General features: G+C 47.1%; 1 protein-coding gene across 1 annotated transcript in view; it reads left to right on the top strand.

Moving 5' to 3' along the window:
* The window catches only part of AHCY (adenosylhomocysteinase), a 61,187-nt gene that overhangs the window by 2,199 nt on the left and 34,720 nt on the right, over nt 1-24,268 (top strand). Inside the window, exons 2-4 of the mRNA XM_090064852.1 lie at nt 1,651-1,841; nt 3,455-3,530; nt 8,940-9,092. Of these exons, the coding sequence (XP_089920978.1) occupies nt 1,651-1,841; nt 3,455-3,530; nt 8,940-9,092 (420 nt within the window). The remainder of the gene's footprint in view (nt 1-1,650; nt 1,842-3,454; nt 3,531-8,939; nt 9,093-24,268) is intronic.

Genomic DNA, 24,268 nt, shown 5'->3' with positions numbered 1-24,268 from the left:
ATTAGATTGGGGTGAGCAATTTTGGCTGGAGAGGTATGTATATGTGGGAAAGTTGGGGGGAGGGAAGAAGGGGTACACACCCTGCCCACCCCCCAACATGGTACAGCCCTTGCTGGCAATGGCAGCAGCAGCAGGTGGCAGAGCCTTGGGGTGCTTGTAGCCCATGGAGGGGTGACTGCCAGGCGATGCATGACTCCAGTCAGTTCCAGGAGCTCTACATAGCGGAAAGGAGCAGTCAGGCCAGCTTGTCTCTATCTTCTGGGGCTCGCATGCAGCTCCTGGGACTGGTGCTACCACAGGGAAACCCTGCATGGTGGAACCAGAGGTCTTCTCTGCTCCCTGCTGTCAAGTGGAGCTCATGGGACTCTGCCAGAAGTGGCAGGGAGCCACACTCCCTGCTTCCCTGCAGAGTCCAGTAAGCTGTACATGTTGGCAGGGAGTGGAGAAGGCAACCAGTTCCATCGTGTGGGGTTTTCCCCCCAGTGGCGCACCAGTCTTGGGAGCTGCATGTAAGCCCTGTGTGATAGAGGCAGGTTGGCCTGCCTCTGTTCCTTGACACTACGTACAGCTCCCAGAACTGGCTGGAGCTGCATGCTGCCTGGTGGCCATGCCTCCAGAGCCTGGCATGTGCTGCTGCTGCTGCTGGGGCTGTGCACCATGTGGGGGTCTCACATCCCCCACCCTCCCTCATACCTCACAAGCCCCATACAGCCACACCCTGTCTACCCAAACTCCACACTCCTGCTGGGTGCAGGTGGGGCCTGGTCTCCATGTTCCCACCAGCCCCAGCCCCATGCTCCACATTCCTGCCCAGCTGCAGCTTTCCTACCTGGTGTCCAGAGCAAGTGCTGTTGCCAGGACAGGAGGAGGAGCCACTGGAGGCTGGGGAAGCTGGACCGGTCCCCTGGAAGCTGCAGCAGTGGTAGCAGTGGTCCCACTTGGAAGCTGTGCATGCTGGCCAGGGCCCTCCAGCACATGAGGGTGGGAGTGAAGCATGCAGCTTAGGTAGGATACAATTACTTGGTGGGTGCCTGTGGGCTGAATGAAATCACCTACTGGGCCAGATCTGGCCTGAGGGCCAGATTTTGCCTGCTTCTGCACTAGATCCTTTGGGTGTTTACAAGATGTGAGGATATAAGGCTCAGGCTTGTCCCTGCCTCCTGATTTCCCCCCTTCCCCACTACCTGTCCCCTGTGCAAGGAAGTAAGGACTGTCATGTAAAAATTAGTTTTTGAAATTGCATGTCAGTCCATTCACAGAAGTTATGGAGGGGTGCCTCAAGTCTGATGAACAGAGCCTTGAGTTCAGAAAGGTGGAGAACTACTGCCCTAAGGTTAATTTTGTAAGTTAAAAAGAGCTCAGTACTTCTAAAAATTGGGCCACTTTCAATTTATGTCCCCAGATAGGATACTCATTGCTTTCTGTACCTGCATTTGGAAATGCTGGCTTCAGAACTTAATAGAATTCTTTATAATGCCATGGGGGAAAAAAAAGAAACCCTTCATGAGCTGAAGACATTTTGTTTCTCCCAGCTGTTGCATGGTGTCCAGCCTAATCTGTTTCACAGCAGTTGTAGCAAATGCCAATCTAAAATGTATGCATGGTTTCATGTACTCAAGTCCAAACCACCTGTCCTGCTTCTGCTTGCAGCTGACATCAGCCTAGCAGAATGGGGTCGCAAGGCCATCGAGATTGCGGAGAATGAGATGCCAGGGCTGATGAAGATGCGGGAGATGCATGGAGCATCGAAACCACTGAAAGGAGCTCGTATTGCGGGCTGCCTTCACATGACTGTGCAGACTGCGGTTCTGATAGAGACCCTTGTGGTGCTGGGAGCAGAGGTAAAGTGCTATCTTCAGCAAATGATTGCACACCCTTATGAAGAGATTAGACTGCTAGTTGCAGACAGATAGGTTGCATCTTCTGTTTCTTTCTGGTACTGGAGCTGTCCATCCAGAATCCATAAATGCACTGAATGAAATACATGATTTAAACAGGCTGCATTCTGATGTAGGTGCTTGTTTCTGCTGGGAGGAGGTGCTCATGGTCTCTGTAACCCTTTCGTGCCTTATAAGCTGGTATCTTATCAGCTTCAAGAATGATGCCAAAGGCTGCTCCTTGCCGAATGGCTTTATGCTCTGACACGCAGTAGTATTATCAGTCTGCTGGTATCACTTAACCTCAAGTGGATGGCTCCAAAACAGAATAGCATAGATTAAACATCATTCCAGTTCCCTCAAAAATCAGCAAAGCAATTACTAAATCTGAGTATGGACTCTAGCTAGACCTCAAGCTGTCTGAAAACATTATAATTAAAAAAGGGTGGTGACTCTAGAAACGGGTGGAATTTCTCATGTGACCTTAGAGGTCAAATGAAGGTCAAATGACTTAGCCACAGCTCAGTTTTCCACCTGGAAAATGGGAATAGCACTGTTCTATCAATATGGTGTTGTAAGGACAAATATATTAGAGATGGTGAGCTTTTCAGGTATGACAGTAGCAAGAAACATTTAAGGGCTTCAGACGGACAGGAGGCTGTTGTAATTTTTTGAGGGTACATGAAAAGTAACCTGTAAACTGTTGTTAAGGGTTTTCCTTTAAATGTAAGTAGCGTGCATTTTATAAACCTGGAATATCATACTTTGATTTTGGTATTTCAAATGAACTTGTCCATGTCAGCAGTTTCTCAACTATTTTGGGTTCCTGCACCTGTTATTGAGAGCCCACCTCCCTTGTGTGCTCAGCATGTCCTTCTCTGCCCCCAGCAAATCTAGCCCTAATAGGGGCACTTCAGACAACCCAGAATTTTAACACGTCCTATAGTCTGCAGCTTCTGAACAGCCATGACTTAACTTGGGGCATTCTTGTCTAGTAGAGACTCTCAGGTATAATGAAGTGACCAATTGTGTGACCCTTGGGTTTTGATTGTTCAGGGAGGAACAAACTAAAATCAACCACTGCTTGCTATATTGGCAGGAAACTACTTCTTCCTCTAGTTTGGTGATTTGAATGGTTAGCTGATGATAACACAGCAGCTCAGCTGCTGCTCCCAGGGCCCTTGAGGGGTATGGAAGGAGAGCTTGTGGCAAGCCCAGACAGACAACATGGCCCAGATGAAGCCCAAGGTTGGAGCTGGGAGGGAGCACTTGTGAACCAGCAGCTAACTGCTTAATTGAGTCACTCCTGCTGTTTTCCTCTTTAACCTCAGGCTACAGCTACAGCTAGGGCTACTAGGTACTGGTTCCCACCCCTCTGATCTGCTGACTGGATTTATTAGTTAAACAATGGTTTAACCTTTCACATCCCTATTCTGGGTGGAACAAGGATTTGGTCTAACGTCCTACTTCTGCTTCCTCTTCACATTTAATTCCCATCTCTAGAACAGAGAAACCAAGTCATATTTTATCTGGGGACCTTGCTCAAAAAGTAACATTTACTTTTGGTGATGTTCCAGGTACAATGGTCAAGCTGCAACATTTTCTCCACTCAGGACCATGCTGCTTCTGCTATTGCAAAAACTGGTATTCCTGGTAAGTCCTTTTGTGTTCTAACATGGCTCAGACTAAGTGGCGTATGCTGCCAGGTGTGGCTACATCATGAAAACGAAGCTCTAAAAATAAGACTCAAGAGTGGGGGGGGGAATAAACCTCTGGAGCAGTGTCTATTATACAACAATAAGTTTAATCCAAACTGACTTTTATCAGACAGCAGTTCAGCTACCCTGACTCTGATGCTGTTGTACAAACTAAAGCAGGGGTAGGCAAAATGCGGCCCTCCAGGCCATTCTATTCGGCCTGCGAGGTCCCTAAAAAATTAATATTAATCTGCCCTGGGCTGCCTGTCATGCAGCCCTCAGTGGCTTGCCAAAACTCAGCAAGTGGCCCTCTGCCCAAAATAATTGCCTGCACCTGAACTAAAGGGTCCAGGTTAATTCTGGTCTCTAAGGTGACTAAAGTAGCCAGGTGAGGAGTGGGTAAGGGTGTATAGTTGAGGGTGTTTGGTAATGTCCAGCAGATCCAAGGTGAACTACTACCAAAGGGGAAAAAAAACATTGGTTATGGTACTTTAAGTAAAGATGTTCTTTCTGGGCTGGCTACATACAGCATGCAGCATTCTAAATGTGTCAAAGACAGGTTTAACTGCTGTGTGCTCTAGATTAATGATTCTCAATCTTTTCTGTACCAGGACCCATTTGTAAACATCAATGGCCAGCCCCCACCCCCTGTGTATGGGGCAGAAGGGAGTGGGGGGGCAAGTAGCCCCTGGCAGGCTGGAACTCTGCCAGCCTGCAAGGGAAAAGCCATGGTTTAAAGGAGAAAAACGTGGTAAAGGTGAATTCATTTCTAAAGTCTGTTTGTGACCCACTTTTGAGTCGTGACCCATGGATTGAGAGAAGCTGCTCTAGATCACTGGTTTCCAAACTCTGACATATCGCATGCCACCAATTTGAAATGATACAACCTTAAGTACTACCAGCAGACTTTTGTCATACAAAATAATTGTAATAAATCTGTTAACGCGTACCACTGACAGGTTGTCTGCATATCACTGGTGGTACGCATACCACAGATTGCGGCTCTAGATGATGACCCCCAAAGCTGTCTGTTAGAACAAACTGCTGTGTGAATTGAAAGACTACATCGTGGGGTCAGTTTTTATTAGTACAAATGCATACTCTGAAGGTATCTTCATAAAATATGGGAATATTCCCAGCTTTGGGGTAAACCCTGTTCTTTACTGCAAATCTAATGATTGTTGCTACTGTTCTAGTCATCTTGCAGTCAAACTCCTGAATTTGGGATTTACTTTGATTCCTACATGAAAGTCCCCTGGAGCCTTCTAAAATGTTCAGTTTTTGCCTCTTCATGGTTTGTTTTTTTTGTTTTTTTGTTTTTTTTTATGCAGTGAATGCTAGTCGCAAAGTTTTGATTACTCTTTGGTTGTATGTATGCCTGGCCTTGCTTGAGAGTGGTGTTTCAGCTGGTCCTGATGATCTCCACCCCCGAGTACTGAGGGAATTATCTGAGGTCATTGCAGGACCCCTGGTATGCCTTTACAAGTATTCGCAGTGCTCTGGTGTGGTGCCAGAGGACTGGAAAAGGGCCAGTGTGGTTCCCATTTTCAAAAAAAGGGAGGAAGGAGGAGCCAGGATACTATAGGCCACAAGCACCCCAAGGGTCTGCCACCTGCTGCTGCAGCCATTGCCATTGTCTATCTTCTGGGGCTCGCATGCAGCTCCTGGGACTGGTGCCACCACAGGGATACTATAGGCCAGTTAGTCTTACCTTGATTCTGGGTAAGCTTTTTGAGAGAATTATTGTGGTGCATGTCCATGAGGGGCCAGCAGGGGAAATTATGCTTAGGGGCAACCAACACGGGTTCATTAGAGGCAGGTCCTGTCAGCCCAACCTGGTGGCCTTCTATGACCAGGTCACAAAATCCTTGGATGCAGGTGTAGCAGTGGGCGTAATATTTCTGGACTTTAGGAAGGCCTTCGACACCGTGTCTCATCCTATTCTCATTTAAAAAACTAGGGGACTGTGGCAACAACACTTACACAGTCAATTGGATCACTAACTGGCTGGAGGGTTGCACCCAGAGTGGTGGTGGACAGGTTATTTTCAGCCTGGAGGGATGTGGGCAGTGGGGTCCCCCAGGGCTCAGTCCTCGGGCCTGCACTGTTCAACATCTTCATGAGTGACGTGGATGAGGGGGTAAAAACCATCCTGTTTAAATTTGCAGGCAACACTAAGATGTGGGGGGAAGTGGGCATGCTAGAAGGGAGGAATAGGCTGCAATTGGATCTGGACAGGTTACAGGGGTGGGTGGATGAGAACAGGATGGGTTTCAATACTAACAAGTGCAAGGTGATGCACCTGGGGGGAGAGAACCAGCAGCATACCGACAGGCTGGGGAACTCCCTTCTTGTCAGTGCAGAAGCAGAAAAGGATCTTGGAGTCATCATTAATGCCAAGATGAACATGGGTCGACCGTGTGGGGATGCAGTCAGGAAGGCCAGCCATACTTGTCATGCATCTGCAGATGCATCTCAAGGAGGTGATCCTCCCCCTCTATGCGGCACTGGTCAGGCCGCAGCTGGAGTGCTGCTTCCAGTTCTGGGCGCTGCACTTCAAGAGGGATGTGGACAACATGGAGAGGGTTCAGAGGAGGACCACTCGCATGATCAGGAGACAGCAGGGCAGGCCCTATGAGGAGAGGCTACGGGACCTGAACCTGTTCAGCCTCCACAAGAGAAAGCTGAGGGGAGATCTAGTGGTCTGTTGTAAAGTAGTCAGGAGGGATTAGCAGGCATTGGGGGAGTCCCTGTTCCCCCGAGCACCGCCAGGAGTGACCAGGAATAACGGTCACAAGCTGGCAGAGGGTAGGTTTAGGTGAGATATCAGGAGGTGCTACTTCACGGTCAGGGTGGCTAGGATGTGGAACCAACTTCCAAGAGAAGTGGTGCTGGCTCCTCCCCTGGGGGTCTTTAAGAGGAGGCTGGTTGTACACCTTGATGGGGTCGTTTGACCCCAGTAATCTCTCCTGCCATGGCAGGGGGTTGGACTTGATGATTTGCTCAGGTCCCTTCCGACCCTACCAACTATGAAACGATACAAAGGTTTCTGTTTTTCTGTCCTGTCTGGTATGTGTGCTGTTTGGCTGGTAACTGGTGGTTCCTTGGCTTTGCTTTATATTCTAACTAACATGTTTGATGCAGGTTTTAGGGTTCCTGAAATTCTGTGTTTTGAAGTCCTGTTGGCAAATACTATAGCTGTTCCAACTGAGCTGTTTTGTAACGGTTTGAAATGGGCCCAGGTTGGGACAAGCCTGAGGTTTTGTTCTAGGCTGGTCCTGCAGCCAGATCTGGTTTAATATGGAAGCTACATGAAACTGGGGCAGTTCTTGGGAATATAGTTTCCCCCAAAATTGGCTGTTTTAGCTGTATTCCCTTTAAATATCTTCATTCATTTTAACTCCAATGAATGACCTTGTGGATCCCAGTTGTGTGTGGTTTGTTTTTTGTTTTTGTTTTTGTTTTTAAAGGTTAGGGGTGATCATGCAAAGTGACACTGTTTATGCTCTGCCCTGAGGCTGGTGTCCCATGGAAAACTGAAAGATCTGTGGCTGCCTGTATTTCTTGCCTTTATCTTTCACTAAGCCTCCATCTGCATTTGCTGTTTAGTTCCTACCTGAGGACATGGCTGTCTTTGATAACAGTATGGTCTTGTCAAAATGTATCTGTTTCACAGACAGCTGATGAAAGGTTTGCTAGAAAGGTGAAAGCAGCAGAAGAGAAGCTTTCAAGGAAAACTGATCCCATTCTCATTCAGTTGTTTTATGATAATTATTTCTCAGTTTTTCCTGCTAAAAGGTCACATGGTTTAAGGGCATCAGCATCTCTTCAGGCAGGCTGTGATGGTTGTTTGCTTGGAGCCAGTAGGCTTGATTTGACATAAGGCAGCATAGAGCAGTGGGAAGCAGAACTCCTGGGTTCCTTTTCCCAGTTCCATCAGTGACTTTGCTGTGGCATCTGGGACAAATCCTTTAGCCTTTATTTGTTGGTGTCATACCTCTGAGATGGGAATGCTGTTCCCCTTTTAAGTGTTTGAGATCCTCCTAAAAATTCTGTAAACATGGGGGAGGTTTGAGTATTTGCCCTAATGAATAGGCATAAAGAAATTATGTTTAAGGGGTAGACATAAAAAAATAACTTGGTGTTGGGAAATTAAAATACAAGTAGACTGTCTGTCTCTTTAAAATGCTTGTTTTTTTGGTAATGGCTGCATACTTATATGCTAGGAATGTTGCAGAGCCCTGGTTTTCATTGTCGGCTTCTGTTGCATTCTTTATCTAAAATGTGTACGGTTGTCATGCTTGTGTGTACCAGTCAGCCTGTGCTGTCACAATGGCCAAATCTGCTTCCCAATGGCAAGTTCCTGACTTTTAAGGGATTATCTCTTTCATTCCTGCTGTAAAGCTTGTTACCATGAGGCCTTGATATTCCTGTGGCCCAAAGGCCACTTGGGGTCAGGTTAATTAGCAGCCTATATTTTGTAGTCATTTAAAATACCATGTCTGTCTTCAGCCTTGTGCCCTTGCAGGCCAAAGAAATAGGGAGATGAACCAATCAACAGGGAGGCAGTCTTGTTTCTGGCTTGTGAGATCATTGATACAGTATAGAGGGAGTCTATAAAGCTGGAATTCAGACATCCCCTTTCTATATATCATGGAGTTAAAGCTTATTGACAGAATGAGTGAGAGGTGGCTGCTGGCCTCAGTCCTTAGTCTCTGCCTTGGAATTTCTAAAGTTATCAGAAATTAGAAAGAGCTACTGGGTATGTTTCCTCTGCAGAACGAGTGTAATTACAGCATCTTCAACAATGACAGCTTGGAGTACAGAATAGATGCTGGCTTCTTGTGCGCCTTCATGCAGTTGGTTATGAATTCACTGCTATTATTTTTACTTGCGGGAGGCTAGATGATGGCAAGACATGCTATGTTCACAACTTTATTTTTCAGTACAGCCATATTTAGAGGCTCTTCCTAATTCCTAGAAGCTGAACACGAGTTGGGGCAGAAGATGGGAACTGTAGCTTGTATGCATGGCTCCCATTGGTGCTACCTCATTTCTCTTGGTTCTTAAGGATAAGAAGGGAGCTGATGTTCTTGATATGGTCTGACCCAAACTTCCATCATTTCAGGGCATGAAGCATAAGACGCAAGTAATTTTTCTGTTTACTTAGTTCTACTCAGCTGCAGACACATAGCTGATAGTGTCTTTTCTAGCTGGAGGCAGTGATCTGCTAGGGCAGCATGTGCTTTTTGGCTCTGGTACAGAAAACTGCTTATGTAACTTAGATTTGGAAATGCTGATAGAGATGTACTTGCTGGTTGAATAAGAAATTGAACTAATTCTTCTTGCTCTTTTTCTGGTTCAGTGTTTGCCTGGAAAGGAGAGACGGATGAGGAATACTTGTGGTGTATTGAACAGACCCTGTACTTCAAAGATGGGCAGCCCTTGAACATGATTTTAGATGATGGTGGAGACCTTACCAACCTGGTTCATACCAAATACCCACAGCTCCTGAAAGGTAACTTTTGTGGCCTGTTACATTTGGTCATTGTACTTTTTGAGCCTATATGAGATGGCTTGTACAATTGTTTCAGTTTCAACAGGAATCTCTGCTTGTCTACACAGAGTGGAACAGACACAGAACAGTATTTTATCTACCAATCAACATTTAGAACTTATCCAGAACCATAGCTTATTTGCACAATTTGTTTTTAACTCTTGCTCTGCATTGTACCTACGGAACCCATTCTTATATCCTTCTTACATGCCCTTGTACCTAGAGATGGCAAATTCTCTTTTGTACAAGTTTTTACTCCTGCTGACATTCAACACTATTTTTATTTTAGAGTTCTTTAGCCATTACATATTGTAGTATGTGGGCTTTTCGCCTTTGGGATTTTTTTCCCCCATTTCCCTCCTTAGGGGTAACCGTGGGTGAAGCTGTGACTGCCTGCAGCTCTTCTGTGACTGGAGCTAAACTCAGTTGCCTGTAGCATATAATGTACAGGATGGAAACTCTTATCCTATTAATGTCAACAGTGAAGAGTAATGGTAAAATCAGTGGAGATCAGCGTCACATGTCTTTAGTCAAGAAACTGCTGAAAGCAAGTCAACATATTTAATAAAATTGAAAAGGTAGATTAGCATGAATAGCAGTAACCTTGGGGCTTGCTAATGATGCACAATTGCATAATTAGGCCTGTCTTGCAAGCTAATTTAGATGCTGCAATGACAGACTGAAAGCACCAATTGTGCCAGAGAAGTTTGGCACCTTCCCTTATACAGCTTTGTCTGTTTACATAGTACCTGCTGTTTCAGTCTACAGAGCCCATGTGAATAGCTGTAGAAAAATATGGCTGGAAGGGAACTTGGGAGATCATGTCGTTCAGTCTGCTTCTCTAGCAGGATCATCCTCATCTAAACCATCCCAGACAAACATTTGTTTAACCCACATTTAAACTTCCAGTGATAGAAATTCTCTTCTTCTCTAGATGATCTGTTCCTATACTTGGATGTTGGGAAGAATTTTCTAAGCTAAACCTCCTGTGATCCCTGATTACATAGCACATATTGACTGCTACTTCTGCAACTTTTGTCTCAGGTTTTGAGCATTGATTGCTATCTTCCCTGCCAAGACCTTCAATTATCTTCTTAAATCCTGAATCTTCCATTAAGGTGAATGACCTTCCATTGCATGTTACAAGTTCCATGCAAGCATCTACAAGTTTTTTGATTCATCAATATTTACTTGAACTCTTTTCCTATGAAATACTGAATATGAAGTACTTTGCACTGAGAGGATTGTGTTTTTTTCCTTCTGTAATTTCTCAAGCCAGGCAGCATTAACAGCTGCCACCTACAGAGGCTGGCTGAGCACTGCAGCATAGGGGAGGTACTCTGCTTTTCCTTTCTGTAGTCTTGTTATTTCCAGCTTTCCTGCCCCAATTTTGGATTTTCAGATTAATCCCTATTTCTCCAAACATTCCTACTTCATTTTACATGTGTGTGTGTGTGTGTGTGTGTGTATATATATGTTCTCATTTTGCTGTACATGTATAAAGACCATTTGATAGGACATATTTGGTGTTTGTCGCCTGACTCGTATTGTCATATCATCTCACATGTGGTGTATGTTCATCCCTTCCATGTTGTAACTATATGTTGACCAAACCTCTGTCACAGGGGAAGCAGCAAGCAGGCTTCCAGTCCAATCTCTGCCTAATGCTTCCCAGGCCCAGCCCTTGAAGAGGGCAGAGTATAAAAGCCTGTACAAACCCAAAATATATAAATCCTTAATCCCCATACTGGTTTTATTTATATGCTCATTCTGATCCTGGTTCTGGTGAAGCCAGTGAGTGTCACATCAGGTATGTTTTGTTTTTTTTGTTTGTTTGTTTGGCTGAACCCTTACTCTGAACTGGTAACCTTATTTTTTGCGGTTCTATTCTGGTTCATATTCAGCAAGAGACTTTCAGATAATGGTTCAGGTTCTGTTCCAGTTCAGGAAAAAATAAAAGTTCATTCCAAATTTGGTTCAAGTTCAGCTTGACTCCCTGGTTATCCCTATGAGATCATATTAGCTTTTGCTTAGCAGAAGGGCCAGTTCTTGTTTGTTCCCCATGTTCCTGGCATTTGTGTACAGGCAGCTAAGCCTGCTATAGGAAGCCCTGGGCTTCCGTGTCGTTTTAGTCTTGTCCTTTGGCTGGGGTAGGAATGAGTTCCCTTGTTACCTGACCTGTTGATTCTGTTTGCGACTTCCAGACCTTGCAGTTGTTATTGTCCAATCATTCCCTGGCCATCTTGGTTTAAAGCCCTGTCAAGCCAGTCAGCCCTTCTGGCTGAGAAGAGCTTCTTTTCCATCAGAATAAGGTGGGGACCATTCCTTCCCAACAAACTGCTGCCTCTCCCTGAAGTGTGGACAGTGGTTGAAGAAGCTAAAGCCTTTATGATGGCTTTAGCTTTATGATGCAGCCAATGCTGCAGTCTTCTGTTGACTTCCTCAGTATCTCTCTCCCTCCCGTGTCCATGACCTGTAACTGGAAGGATTGAGGAGAAAGCTACCTGCGCCCCCAACTGTCTGAGCCCAGCCCCCAGAGCCCTGTAGTCATTTGTGACCTGGCCAGGATTCCTCTGAGCTGTGTCTTCCATGCCCACATGGATGAGGAGCATGGGGTAGTGGTCAGAAGGATGGATGAATTTAGGAATCCTCTCTGCCATGTTCTGGATATGGGCCACTGGAAGGCAGCAGACCTCATGGGCCATGGGGTCAGGGTGGCAGATGGCTCCCTCTGTCCCTCTCAGGGTGTTGCCCACCACAACCATCCTGCATCTCTTCTTGGAGTTGGCAGCTAGCTGCTTCCCCTCATCCAGAGCCGGTGCTTCTGCTGATATCTGCTGGTGATGTGAGAGGTGAATACCTATTGCTCAGTTCCAAGGGAGGAGTGACCCTGCTACTGTGTGTCTTTGGACCTGAGACTACCCTCTTCCAAGCTTCTCCTGGGTGTGGCTCCTAGCTAATCATCCTGTTGTCCATTTTCACATAGTTGGGCATCCATGCTCTTCTCTCTTCCTTCTTCAGGAGAAGAGCCTGACTGTAGTAGTAATTGGCTTGTGAGCCCTGATGGCACAAAGTCTACCTATCTGGGCCTGGAGCTCAGTCACCTGGGACTCCAGTGACCTCACTAAAAAGCATACACCACAAGTGGGGGCAACCTTGCTCCCATTCCCAGTTGCTGGCAGCTGTGCCAGGCAGCCCCTGCAGCCCGGAGCCAGGGGCTCTGTCTGGGTGGAGGCAGGAACCATGGGTTCCATCTAGGTGATGCAAGGGAAGGGTGCACCAGCTGAGGCTGAAGTGGGAAGCTGCACATCCCCACCATTGTATGATAATAGGCTATGTTACTACCCCCAAACTGGCCTGCAAACTGCTTCCCCTGTTTGCAGTCCCTCTTCGCTGGTTGCTTGGGGAGTCTCCTTTTTATACCCTTCTGGGCCTGGGCTGACTCAGACCCTGTTAAGGCTTTTTTGCAGGCCCAGGTAGCAATCACTCACTCATCAACAACTTAAAATTATTTGCTTTCCTCAATCATTTCTATAACTATATTTACCACAAATAAAGAAATGTATGAAAGGCCAACTTTGAAATCACTGCAACTTAAGCATTTAATAAGGTCTTTTTAGGTGTATTCAGAATGCATCTTTGAAAATACAAGACAAATCTATTTCTTGTTCACTTTTGTGAAATCTCATTGAAAGCAAGGTAATATGGACAGTAAATGTTAATGTGAAGAAAATATGATGCTGTTATCCTGGAAGTAGGGACCTGTTAGCTCATGTCCAAACATAACTTGAGACTTGTCAGTAACGGTAAATTGACTTAAATCAAACCACTTTAAATCGCCTATTTAAATTGGCAAGTCAAAAGTGCAATTTAAATCCTTGACTTTTATCTACTGTCCCATTTTTTGTGTGTATGTATGTATATATTTTTAAAAAGGTATTTCATTAGTCAATGGCCAAAAATTCATGTTGACTTGCAACTAAATCCAGTTTTTACAGTAAATTTAATATATGCGGCTGTGACAGGCTTGTAGCCACAGCGTTGGCCATCATGCCCCCTGGTGGCCTTTGTAGCTCCTGCCTGTTTCAGACTATAATGTTGCTCTCCCTAGATTGCTCACCTGCCACACCTTGTTTTTAATAATCAAGCTTTAATAATGGAGGTTTGTCATGGGGTACCCCCAATTTTTTTTAATTACCCCACTCTAAGGGCATTCTGTCCCACTGTCACCTGCCACACCTTGCTCTTAATAGATATATATTGCAGGAGGCTGCCCTGCATTTATTATAATGACCACCCAACTTGTGCTCATAGCCTTATGGGCCAATCATATGGGTCTCTACCTCCCCTATACCATGTCCAGTGCTTTGCAGATGGCATCCTTACAGATGTTTTACTTACTGCTGATACAGCCCATCACTGGGCCTTATAGTCCCTTGGCCTCTCTCAGCCCCTCTCTGGGTCCTCAGACCTCTGTCTCACACAACCCCTCCCTGGGCTACCAGGCCCTCTGGTCTTTTTCCCAGCACCTCTCTAGGCTGCTAGCCCCTTCTGGTCCCTCTGGATTCATTCTGGTCTCTATTCTTCTGAATGTTCTCCAGGCCCTTAGGCCCATCCAGTCGTGTACTCTACTCCCAGATCCCTCTGGATTCATTATGCCTGCTGGACTCCACTATGTGCCTCGGGGACCTCACTATCCAGGCTGTTGGAATCCTCTGGTCCTGGACTCCATTCTGTGCCCTTCACTGGACCCCTCTGGTCCCACTATACTTGCTGGGCCCCACTATGCAGCTCAGGCCCCTCTTGCTGGGCCTGTGGACTTGCATGGTCTCAGTCTCCCCTACCAAGTACCTTTTTGTTCGAGTGTGCTCCCCTAGCCTTCCCCCTCGACAGAGTAACCCACAGGGCTGTGGGAGCTGAGGCTTTCCAGCATCCCATCCTCTATTTCCTCTTGAGTGGCCCATCTGTGACACTTCATGGAGGCTGCCCTGTCACAGGCAGTCCCACCATGCTAACCAGCTTCAGTAGGGTGCAGTTGTAGGTCTTACTCAGTACCCGTTTTCAGGCCTACCTGATCTTGCATGTCGCTCTCTGGGCTCTCCCTAGATGTCCTACATCTCTCCTAGGCTGCTAACCACTGGGCCCCCTGGCCCTGACTCCATTTCTGTTGAATCCTCCATCCCTGATCCCCCAGCTCATTCTCAGGCCCCTGTCCTTGATCCTTCCTCCTCAGACAACTTGGCACCAGCCATTGTCATCCTGGGCTGCCCACCACTAGACCCCTCCCTCTGCTGTGCTCCCCCTCCCCCCCACGCACCTTTGGCCTCTTCTAGGCCCTGGCCCCACCTTCAGGCTAGTCGAGACTCCAGGCTCCCAGTTCTGGCAGTCTCTCTTGCGGTGGACTGTTTCATCGTTTGGCCCTTCCTGGGCACTCACCCTAGCTTGAACCTGTCAAGGTTCCCAGGATCAGTTCCCAAGCAGCCAGCCCTCTCTTCTCTGGGTCTGTGCTCTTGGGAGGGCCCCCCATAGATCATTGCCTCTCTTAGCTCACCTGGAGCCCCCTGTAGATTTATTTTAATGCAGCCCCTTTCCTACTCTGGGCTCATCTGAGCCCCTCAATAGGCCCCTGTGCCCTTCCACATTCACTGGGGTTCACCCAAATCCTTCCCTAAGTCTCTCTCTAACACCTTCAGCCCTTCTCTCGGGACTCACCTAGCCCCTCAACAAGCCCACAAACTCTCAGCCCGTCTTCCAGGGCTTGACTGGCTCCTTCTTAGGCTCTTGTGCACTCAGCCCCTTACTCCCTGGCCTGGGCTGGGCTGGCCTCTCACTAGGCTGCTGTGCGTACACCCCTTACTCTGGGCTGGCCTGGCTTCTCAACACTGCTTCTGTGCATGCAGTCCCCTTCTCGGGGCACTGGGCCTTCCACTGGGTCCCCAGGAACTTCCTCCGTTCCCTTAGTTCCTACCAAAACTTCCAGATGTCACTTCCCTTGCTGGCATTCAGGAGCTGCAGCCTTTCTGCTTGATGATTTTACTACCAGCCCTGCTGTCAGGCTTTGGGCTTATAGCCATCCCTCCTCCAGTCGGGCATCTCCCTGTCAGTCAGGTGATTCCTTTAATCAGGCCTAGTCTCACCTGCCTGCCCCTGGGTCAGCTGACTAATTGGATCTGACCAATTAGTGGCTCAGCAGATGGTCTGACCTCTTAATAGCAGGCATACCAAGTGCCCTGCCACAAAGCTGTGTCGGCACACCTTAAAGTGAGCCCTAATCCTAATAATTTCCCATTGGGTTTCTTGTGAGCCCCAACTAGCCTCAATCCAGCCTTCAGGCTTGATGGGTCTCTCTCAGCCTGACTAAGTCTCTGTAGGGCACCTGTAGCCTTAAGAGAAAATTTGCATGGCTCCTTCTCCACCCCTACACCATACCCCAGACCTTGTGGATGTTCTCTCTCTGATGTTAACTTATTTATACATCTGGCTTCCTTGGCCCCTCATATCCCCCTAGTGCCTTACAGTGTCTCCCTCAGAGCTTTCTGACCCTTAGTCCCACACGCTGCCCCCGCTACAGGCTCTCAGACCCCTTTGTCTGGCTTAACCCTCTGGCAGACACCTCAACCCCTCTAGGGGTTTAACATTAACATAAACAAAGGCCACTTGCTCGTAAAACCTAGTGATGTTTAGCTAACTCCAGGCCCCTGCAGGAGCCCTGCTTCTCAGTCTCTCCCTGGCAACCATGCAATAACTGACTAGTGCAGGCTCTGGGCTTACAGCTCCAGCCTGAGCCCTCTTCCCATCAGGCGAGTCCCTTGTTAGCTCCCCCCTGCCACCTGCAAGTGCCTCTCAGCCTGCTTACGCCATTAAAGGAGCAGGCACATCCCAGTCCCCTGCTACTGTTTCCTATATATTAAATATATAGCTTAACATAGTTAAATTTTTAGAAATCCTTTATTTTGGTATGCTATAAAATGGTGAAATCTATCTATATCTATCTCTCTATCTATATCTATCTCTCTATCTATATCTATCTCTCTATCTATATCTATATTATTCAGAGATTAATTTTTATTTGTATCAAGCTACATTAAAATGGCAATTTGTATTTAATTAAACTTGGAAAACCAGCACTCAGATTAAGTAAACAATTTTTAATGTTTTGAATACATAAACTTTTTTTATCAAAACATGGTGGACACTTGCAACTAACTTATTAAACTTTCATTTTAGAAGTGTGAACTGTGACTAGTGTATTAAAACAATTATTTCAGGTCACCTGGGGAAAATTTTTGAAATGCTTAGGTGAAAGTCATTTGATTTTGAGTTCCTACTTGCCTAATTCTCATCACACCACTGAATTGGTGGAAGACCCTAACCAAGCACCTGGCACCGGAGTTCTTTAAAGTGCTACACTAGCTTTTACCAGCAGTAGCCTCTTCTGCAGGTACAGAAAGAATATTTTCTTCATTTGAACTGGTTTATTCAAAGCTGAGAAATTGATTGGGAGTTGAAAAAGCAGGAAAGCTGGTGGGTTTTTTTTTTCTCTCCCACTGAATAAAAAGAGGGAGGAGGATGAGATTTATGAGTTCTAAGATCTTCTAGAAAGGGGGTAAAAAATTTTCAAAACCATCTAGGTAAAAAAAAAAACAACCCCTAGTTTTCTCATCTTAAAGTTCCTGCTTCCCTAATTCTCTTTAAAATGAGACAACTCTTGTTTTTACCTATGCTGTTTTGAAAATTTTGACAATTTTAAACATACCCACAGAACTGTTCATTCAAAATTGATGCATTTTATCTTTGTGGAAACTGCTGCAAGTTTTAGTGCATGTATTTGATAAACATGCTTTTTAAGCAGCCCTTTTGTCTCACTTCTACATGGTACAAACCTATGCATGGTATTAATCCAAAGCAAAAGGTTTGTTATTTACCATATAGTTCATTGGACTGGTCTGCAGCAGTGTCAACAGTATTTCAAGCCATGTTGAGTGTGTATTCCAGATGCCCCCCCACAAAGGATTGATGTGCTAATTAGCCCCTCACTCATGACTGGAACCAGGTGTTCTTGTCATGAATCCTGAGACCCTCCAAAAATGTATATACAGATGAGGTGTGGGACAACTTGGTCTGGTTCAGTCTTATGGAGGGTCGGGTTACACTAATCATATATGACAGGCAGACAGAGGAGGTGACAGAGGGATTCTGGGTAAACTGTTTGGTGCCCTGTTTGGGTCAGGAGGGTGACCATATGTCATGGATGGGCCAGGACAATCCTGGATTTTGGAGGTGGTCCTGGCCAGCTGGTGAAAATTTAAAACGAGCGTCCCAGGTATGTGGTACAGAGGCAGCAGCAAGAGCTGTGAAATAGGAAGTCCTAGCAGAGAGTTAAATAGCACATAAACGCTTATTGTTACTTCACAAATGTTATCATCTGTGAAGTTAAGAACAATGTATCATTAGTGGACCTTTGACTCCCTGCAGCAGGAAGGGGGAGGTAGTGGTGTCCCAGATTTCACATTGTTCCATATTGTCACTCTACTTTTTGGTGATTGTTTTCCAGATATTTAAGGCTGGTGAAGAAATAGGATTTACTGGAAATGGGGAAAGAAAGGTGCAGCTCAGCTGCGGGAGTGAAGAAGTTGAAATATATTCAACGTAGTGGCTTACCATTGTTTCAATGCTGTATTGACGTTTTGCCCATAGGCTATAATGGGGAAGCTTGAAACAGCCTATAACTTTTGTCATTTCTGGCCTGATTTGGATGAAATTTGCAGGAATGGTAGCCCCTTCTGAGGGCATGAAGCCTGCCAAGTTTCAAGAAGATGGGTGCGGGGGTTTCAGGGAAACTGTGGACAAGCAAAACTCATGATGGGGTGACACGGTGCGTTAAGGTGCAGCAGGGTGAAAGCTGCAGATATGCTAGCCCCTGCTGCAGCCATGAAGCCTGCCAGCTGTTAGGTGCAGGGGGAGTCTGGGTTCTGGGGCCCTGCACCTCTAGCTACTAACAGGCAAAGCTAGAATACACAGCTCAGTAACTGACACCAATGCAGAAAGCAGGGCAGTACAACCAATGCTGCCTTTTATGCAGTTTTTCCATTTCTCCCCCAGAGCACCAGGATTGAAGAGACCTCAGGGAAGGATCCCTGTAATGGGTCAGCTACACAGTCAATAATGAGAGCAGCCCTTCCCTCTCCTTATTTTAGTTCCTGTTTCCCTGCAGACAAGCCCAGCTTGAGCTTCAAAACTCAAAACAAAACAAGGCAAGTCAAAATGTTTTGAAGCTGTTTTGTTTTGATTTCACTGTTTTGACTCATTTAGAGCTCGAAACAAAACTGCCGGCGAAATTTCACACTGCGTAGCTGTTTAAAATGCTGATGCAAAAGCTCAAACACTAGGTGGCTCTTCATCTCTTCTCTAGTGTGCAGCAGCTGTTGTAATGCCTTGATACCACAGCTGTACTATTGCAGCCTTTGGGAGCATGAAAGAGAGAGTTCAGGAAAAGCCAGGATTTAAATAGCTCTACTAATGAGCTAGTGGAAATCCTGGGATTCAGTTATGTCCCAGGCTTGTAAGAACAGCACGAAAGCCAGTCAGGTGCTGTCAATGTGAAAGATTCATGACAGATTGAGTATTCTGCACCCAGAAGCTCACAGGAAGGATGGGAGTTAAAACTTGTATCTCATTTATATTGGTGGAGTGGGTGTCACATTGATAGTGTCTAAGGATATGGACTAATGCACCTTCTAACCTTTTTAAAAGGGGAGAGGGAGCTGCTAATTGAGTGCAGATCAACTGTTATGATGCATCTCCATGTCTGCATGCCACTCCAGCAGTTAAAGTTGGCGAAATCACTGGTCTGGGAGCTGCTGGTCCAGCACTCAATTGCTTGTCCAGCGGTTCCCATTGCTCATCTGGGGGTGGGGCATGTGCCCATGGATCTATGCGGGATGGGGTGGGGCCGGGGCTGTGCCAAGCTCTTCCCAGCAGGGTGGGGCTGTGCTGGGAAGGGGGCTACTGGGTCATAGCCCCTTCCTAGTGCAGCTCTGCCCCACCAGGAAAAGCTTGGTGTGGCCCCACATGGAGCTGGGGACATGCGCCCCCCCCCCCCCCCCCCCCCCAACCTGGTTGAGCAGTGGGAGCTGCCGTACAAGCAGGTGAGCACCAGACAAGCTGCTGGACCAGCGGCTCCCATATGTGTGGCAAACAGCGTTGCCCCCCCCCCCCCCCCCCCCGGATGATGTAGCTCTGTGCTGTACCTGCCCCACCCTGACTGGGCAGTGCTTGCCTCAGTCCCATTCCTCCCTCACCGTGGGGGTCTTAATCTCCCCACCCCTTCCGCCACACCAGGCTTACCAGTTGGAGGCAGCTCTCCACACTGCTAAGTTGCACTCCTCACTGCCTGTGCTGTGCTGCAGCTGCACGCATGCGCGGGCCAAATTATTGGGCAAATCATTGGCCTGATACGGCCAATTTCTGATATACTAAATTTTCTTTATATTGGTGCTGATCTGATTATGGACCTATTATTATTATTGGCGCCCCTCTTTGAAAATCAGCTGCTGGAAATTGGGGTATATGATAAGCAAGGAAATACGATTGTGACCTACTCTGTGGATACTGTTTTGCTGGTGCTGGGGTGGGCTCTGTGTACCCTGCCTAGTTGCAGCTGCTGGGGTGCTGGCTTCCCCAGGGCTGCTATTTGAACTCTCCCTCTAAATAAACATCTGGCATTAGTGCCCTTCTTGCTCCCTGCCCCTAGTTAAGCTATTGTTGGGATCTCTAGCTGCTGGTTGTGGACAATATGGGCGTTTTATACACATGCTTTGGACGGCCAGGGGCATTTAATTAGAGTGGCTCCAAGACGCAGTCTAATTAAAGTGTTGCATGCATCAGCATCCCCATGCTGAAAAATGGTAGCAGGGGCACCTTACCTAAAGTTTGTTGAATGAGCTTTAGTTAAAGCACCACCACCACCATTTTTCAAGGTGGGGACGCTGATACATGTGACACTGGAGTCTGGTGGAGTGCGGTAATTACCACGGTCCAGCAGACCTGATTAATCAATTCTGCTCCGACACTGTAATTGCAGTGCATCAGAGCAACCTGGATGCATGTACCTAGATGCCCTAGGAGCCTAGTATGCTTGCTGCATTGGCCCTTTGCAGCATGGCTAAGATTACTTTACTTTCCCTTTTTCCATAGCAGAGACTTCTGCTACAGAAGCAGCTCCTGACTTGGCAGGAGCCTTTATCTCTGCAGCAGCTTACTCATCTCCTTGGGCTCAAATTGCTAGCAGCTGCAACAGGAAGGAGTGACAGTCCTACCTTAACCATCTAGCTCAGGCATGGGCAAAATGCCAGATCTGGCTGGCAGTGGACTCCATTTCCCAGCAGCCCCTGCCCGCATGGCTGGAGCTGATCTCCAGAGAGAGTGCAAGGCTGGGGTTGCCATGGAGACTGGCCCCAGCCATGCTGGCAGGGTGTGCAGCAGGGCAGGGGCCTGCTTTAGAGCTTCTGGGATTTTGTGCAGGGGCAGCTTGGTCCAGGGCAAGGGCCATGATCTGCCTGCATTCTCTGGGCAGGGGTGTGCAGGCAGCAGATCACAGCTCTGCTCCAGCTTGGGACCAGTCTGCAGCTCTGCCCTGGCTCTTTGCAGCAGTGATAATGTGCTGCCTGCATGCCCCTATCCGGAGTGTGCAGGTGGCTGATTGCAGCTCTGCTCTGGCCCCAGACCAAGCTACCCCTGCTGCAAAATCACAGTGGCTCCGGAGCAACCCCCTGCCCTGCTCTGCTGAGGCTGGTCGCTCAGCACAGTGCTCCCTATCATAGCAAAGTAGGTGGGGTCTCTTTGGAGACCAGCTCCAGCCATGTGGGCAGGGGCTGCTGGGAAATGGCCTCTCCTAGTGTGGTTTTGAAACCTGTGAAGTTATATACCACTTCAGACCAGTATAATGTCTGGGGTTTAAAGTGTATTTAAATCAGGGGTGGTCAATTATTTGAACTGGAGGGCTTCTTAAGGATTTTTGGTGAGCTGTTGAGGGCTAGTGGGGCAGGGGTGGGGAGATGCCAATTGATCTTGTTCTATCTGACCTGCCAGCTGCCCTGTACCACTCAGCTCTGGGTTGAGGCAGGGCCATAAAGTGTGGAGACTCCTCTGCCCCCACCTGGCTTACTGATTTGTGCTGTGCAGTCTTGACACTGGCAGCTGGGCCCATATGGGATGGGGTGTGATTCAGCACACTGAGTAGCTTCCCCCCCTTTTGCTGCTGCACCCCATCAGGAAAGTTTGGGGAGGCTGCCTGATGGACTAGTGGCTCATTGCAGTGGGAGGGATGGCTGCTTGGTCTGCATCACATATGGGCCTGGCTGCCTGTGGCTGTGGTGCCAGGACTGCACAGCCACAGTGCCAACAGGAAATGGGGGGGATGGATACAGAGGGGTAGAGGAGTCAAGGTGCTGCACAGCCCAGCCTGGCTCAGTGGATCAGCGTGTGGCGCAGCCCTCTGTCCTCAGGCTCCCAGTAGTGGCCAGCGGGCTGGATAGGTGGGACAGTATAACCTGGAGGTCATGTTTTGTCTACCTGATTTAGAATGTTGTAAGCATTGCATCTGTCCACATCTTCAGATGGACTCCTCTCTGAGCTAGGCTTGTTCTCACAGTAGAGAAGCTTCAGAGCTCCCTTTTGGAATCTGAATGATTTTGTCATGCACTCCTTCTCATGATCTCCCCTAGCACTATATTACTCACCAAATCTGTTTGCATTTAAGCAGGAGTCCTCTAATGTCTTTTTTTTTTTTTTTTTTTCCAGGGAAGTCATGCAAGATGGTGATGGTTGATAGATGAATCATTGCTATAGTATGTCCAGTGGTATATACATAGAACCATTCCCCTGTAGGCACTGAAGGGTGAACTGTTATGCCATCAGATGTGCAAAGGGATACTGAAAATACTTGGTGGAGCCCCATTCCGCTTAAAGGTTGCTCTGCTGCAAAGGATCACTAGAGGGCAGTATTGCACTTTCCATTGCTGTCTGCTGTGCTGTGGGCATTGGAAACCAATGATCAGGCAAGAAATGCCCTGTCTCAATTTATCAGTGTCTCTTGATTGTAATGAGGGGGAAATCCATAATGTATTTTGATTTTATGCAATTTCAGTCTCAATTGAGATGGAAGTCTGGACTGAAAAGTAATTTGATTTGTGGCAGAAGTTTCTACTGCATAAGGATACACTCGCATTAAGTTGCTGGCTGCCCATCTTTTGAGGATGGGGAATACTAAGCCTGTGATGGCAATAATTAAGCCCATGATGCCTTGTAACAGGTGTTCCCCAGATGCTAGGATGGTGCAAGGGGAAGTAGCTCTTATTTCCACTGGTCTAAACTACAGACAATTGGTCTGCATAGCTTCATCTGCTTTGCTAACAAGTACCCCATGGAGATCTTGCAGATAATGATTGGGCTTGATGTGAAAAGTAAAGCTACCTCACTTGACTCGTCTCCCGAGAATTCTCTGAAGCTTCTCTGTTTTCTTTTCTAGACATACCCTTGCTCTATCCTCCCTTCTCCATCTCAGCCTTTGCTCCCATTTGGGGTCCTATTTAGCCAGTCATGACTTTACAGCCCTACTGCTTCTGCTTCCATGCCAATGGGCACGAGTGAGGTTGAGATTGGTATGCTGTGCTCTGAGTGACAGCTTCCCTCAGTCTCAGCCACAGGAGGACTTAGGAGCTTTTTGTCACTTTTTGTTCTGCTTGAGTGAAGCAGGAGACAAGCCCTAGTGAAGATCTTTGGGCCATCTGAGACCCTTCTGAAAAAAGCCATGCTCAAGAAATTCATCAGGACAGATAAGCTGCTCTGAGAGGAAACTAAGCATGGGCCTTGTTACACCTTACACTGTGAGCTGCACAAATGTTGATGAGTATTAGTAGAGCTAACTCAAGTTTGGATCAGGCACCTGAAGGACTAAAAAGTAAGAATCCCCCTTTCTGTTCCAGGCTGCCTCCTGTGCCTTGGGGTTCCCCTTTGCCCTCCACCCATCTACTTGTGACTCCCTATGCTTTCTGTCCCAAGGGAGCAAACAGGGAAGGGTTAACCTGCCTAACTGGCTGCTGCTGTGGCTGCTGGGTTGCTGCTTTTCTCCAGGCTGAGCCTGGCTGGGCTCAGAGAGATAATTACAACCTTACAGTGCATTGGAGCAGACTTGATTAATTGAGTGTGATAATTTTGGCGCTTCAGCAGCCTTCCGTGTCTCGGTGTCTGCACACTTCAAAATGGCGGCAGAGGCGCTTTAACAAGCTTGCCAAACAAGCTTTAGTTCAAGTGCCTTCTCTGTCATTTTGAAGCACGGGGATGCTGATGCAGGAGAGTCTGTGATGCTTTAGAGAAGCTCTTGGAACTACTCTAAAGCCTGCCCCCCCCCCCCCGAGCATGCATAAAAGTGCTGGTAGAAACTAATCCAGGTAATAGAGTAAGAATCTATAGTCCTTGTTTAGACCATACTTAACATAGTTCAGTCTGTGGATGATTCCCTTTTCCACAGTTTCCCTTTGAAGTCGGCTTTTAAAGAAAACCTAAGAACAGCTACTCTGAGATCAGTGGTGGAACATCCAGGGAGGTAAAAATGAATTAATGGTTGTGACTGCTTTGTTCCTGTGGGTTTGATTGCTTGTTTGCCTCTTCCTTTCCTCCCTCTATCCCTCCCTTTGTACCTTCATATTTAAATCACCCTCCCCATTTATATGCTGGTTTGTGCATGGCCTTTCACATCTGAAGTGAGCTCCAGCTCAAAAAAAACCTGTGGGGGGTGTGTGTGTGTGTGTGTGTGTGTAATTTTGTTAGTCTGTAAGGTGTAAATCTACCCTGTTGTTAAAGTAATAAACATGGTTCAGTTGATGGCAGCAAGCTGAATAGTTTGCATGTTACGTTTCTTCTCCTTTTCCCCAAACCAAATATAGTTTGTGAACAGCTCTGATGGAACAACCAAAATAATATTATTCCAGGCATAAGTCTGGTCCCCATCCTCAAGATCAAACTAATATATCCTAGTGGATAGAACTCTGAAGTGGGACTTAAGAGTCTTGGGTTTGTGTCAGTGGTTTCCTAGGCGACCTTGGACAAGTCCCTTCACTTTCCTATGCCTCAGCATC

The sequence above is a fragment of the Crocodylus siamensis genome, chromosome 10 (genome assembly GCF_052110815.1).
Source record: "Crocodylus siamensis isolate JL-2025a chromosome 10, ASM5211081v1, whole genome shotgun sequence".
NCBI lineage: Eukaryota > Metazoa > Chordata > Crocodylia > Crocodylidae > Crocodylus > Crocodylus siamensis.
This window is presented reverse-complemented; position numbering and strand designations above follow the sequence as displayed.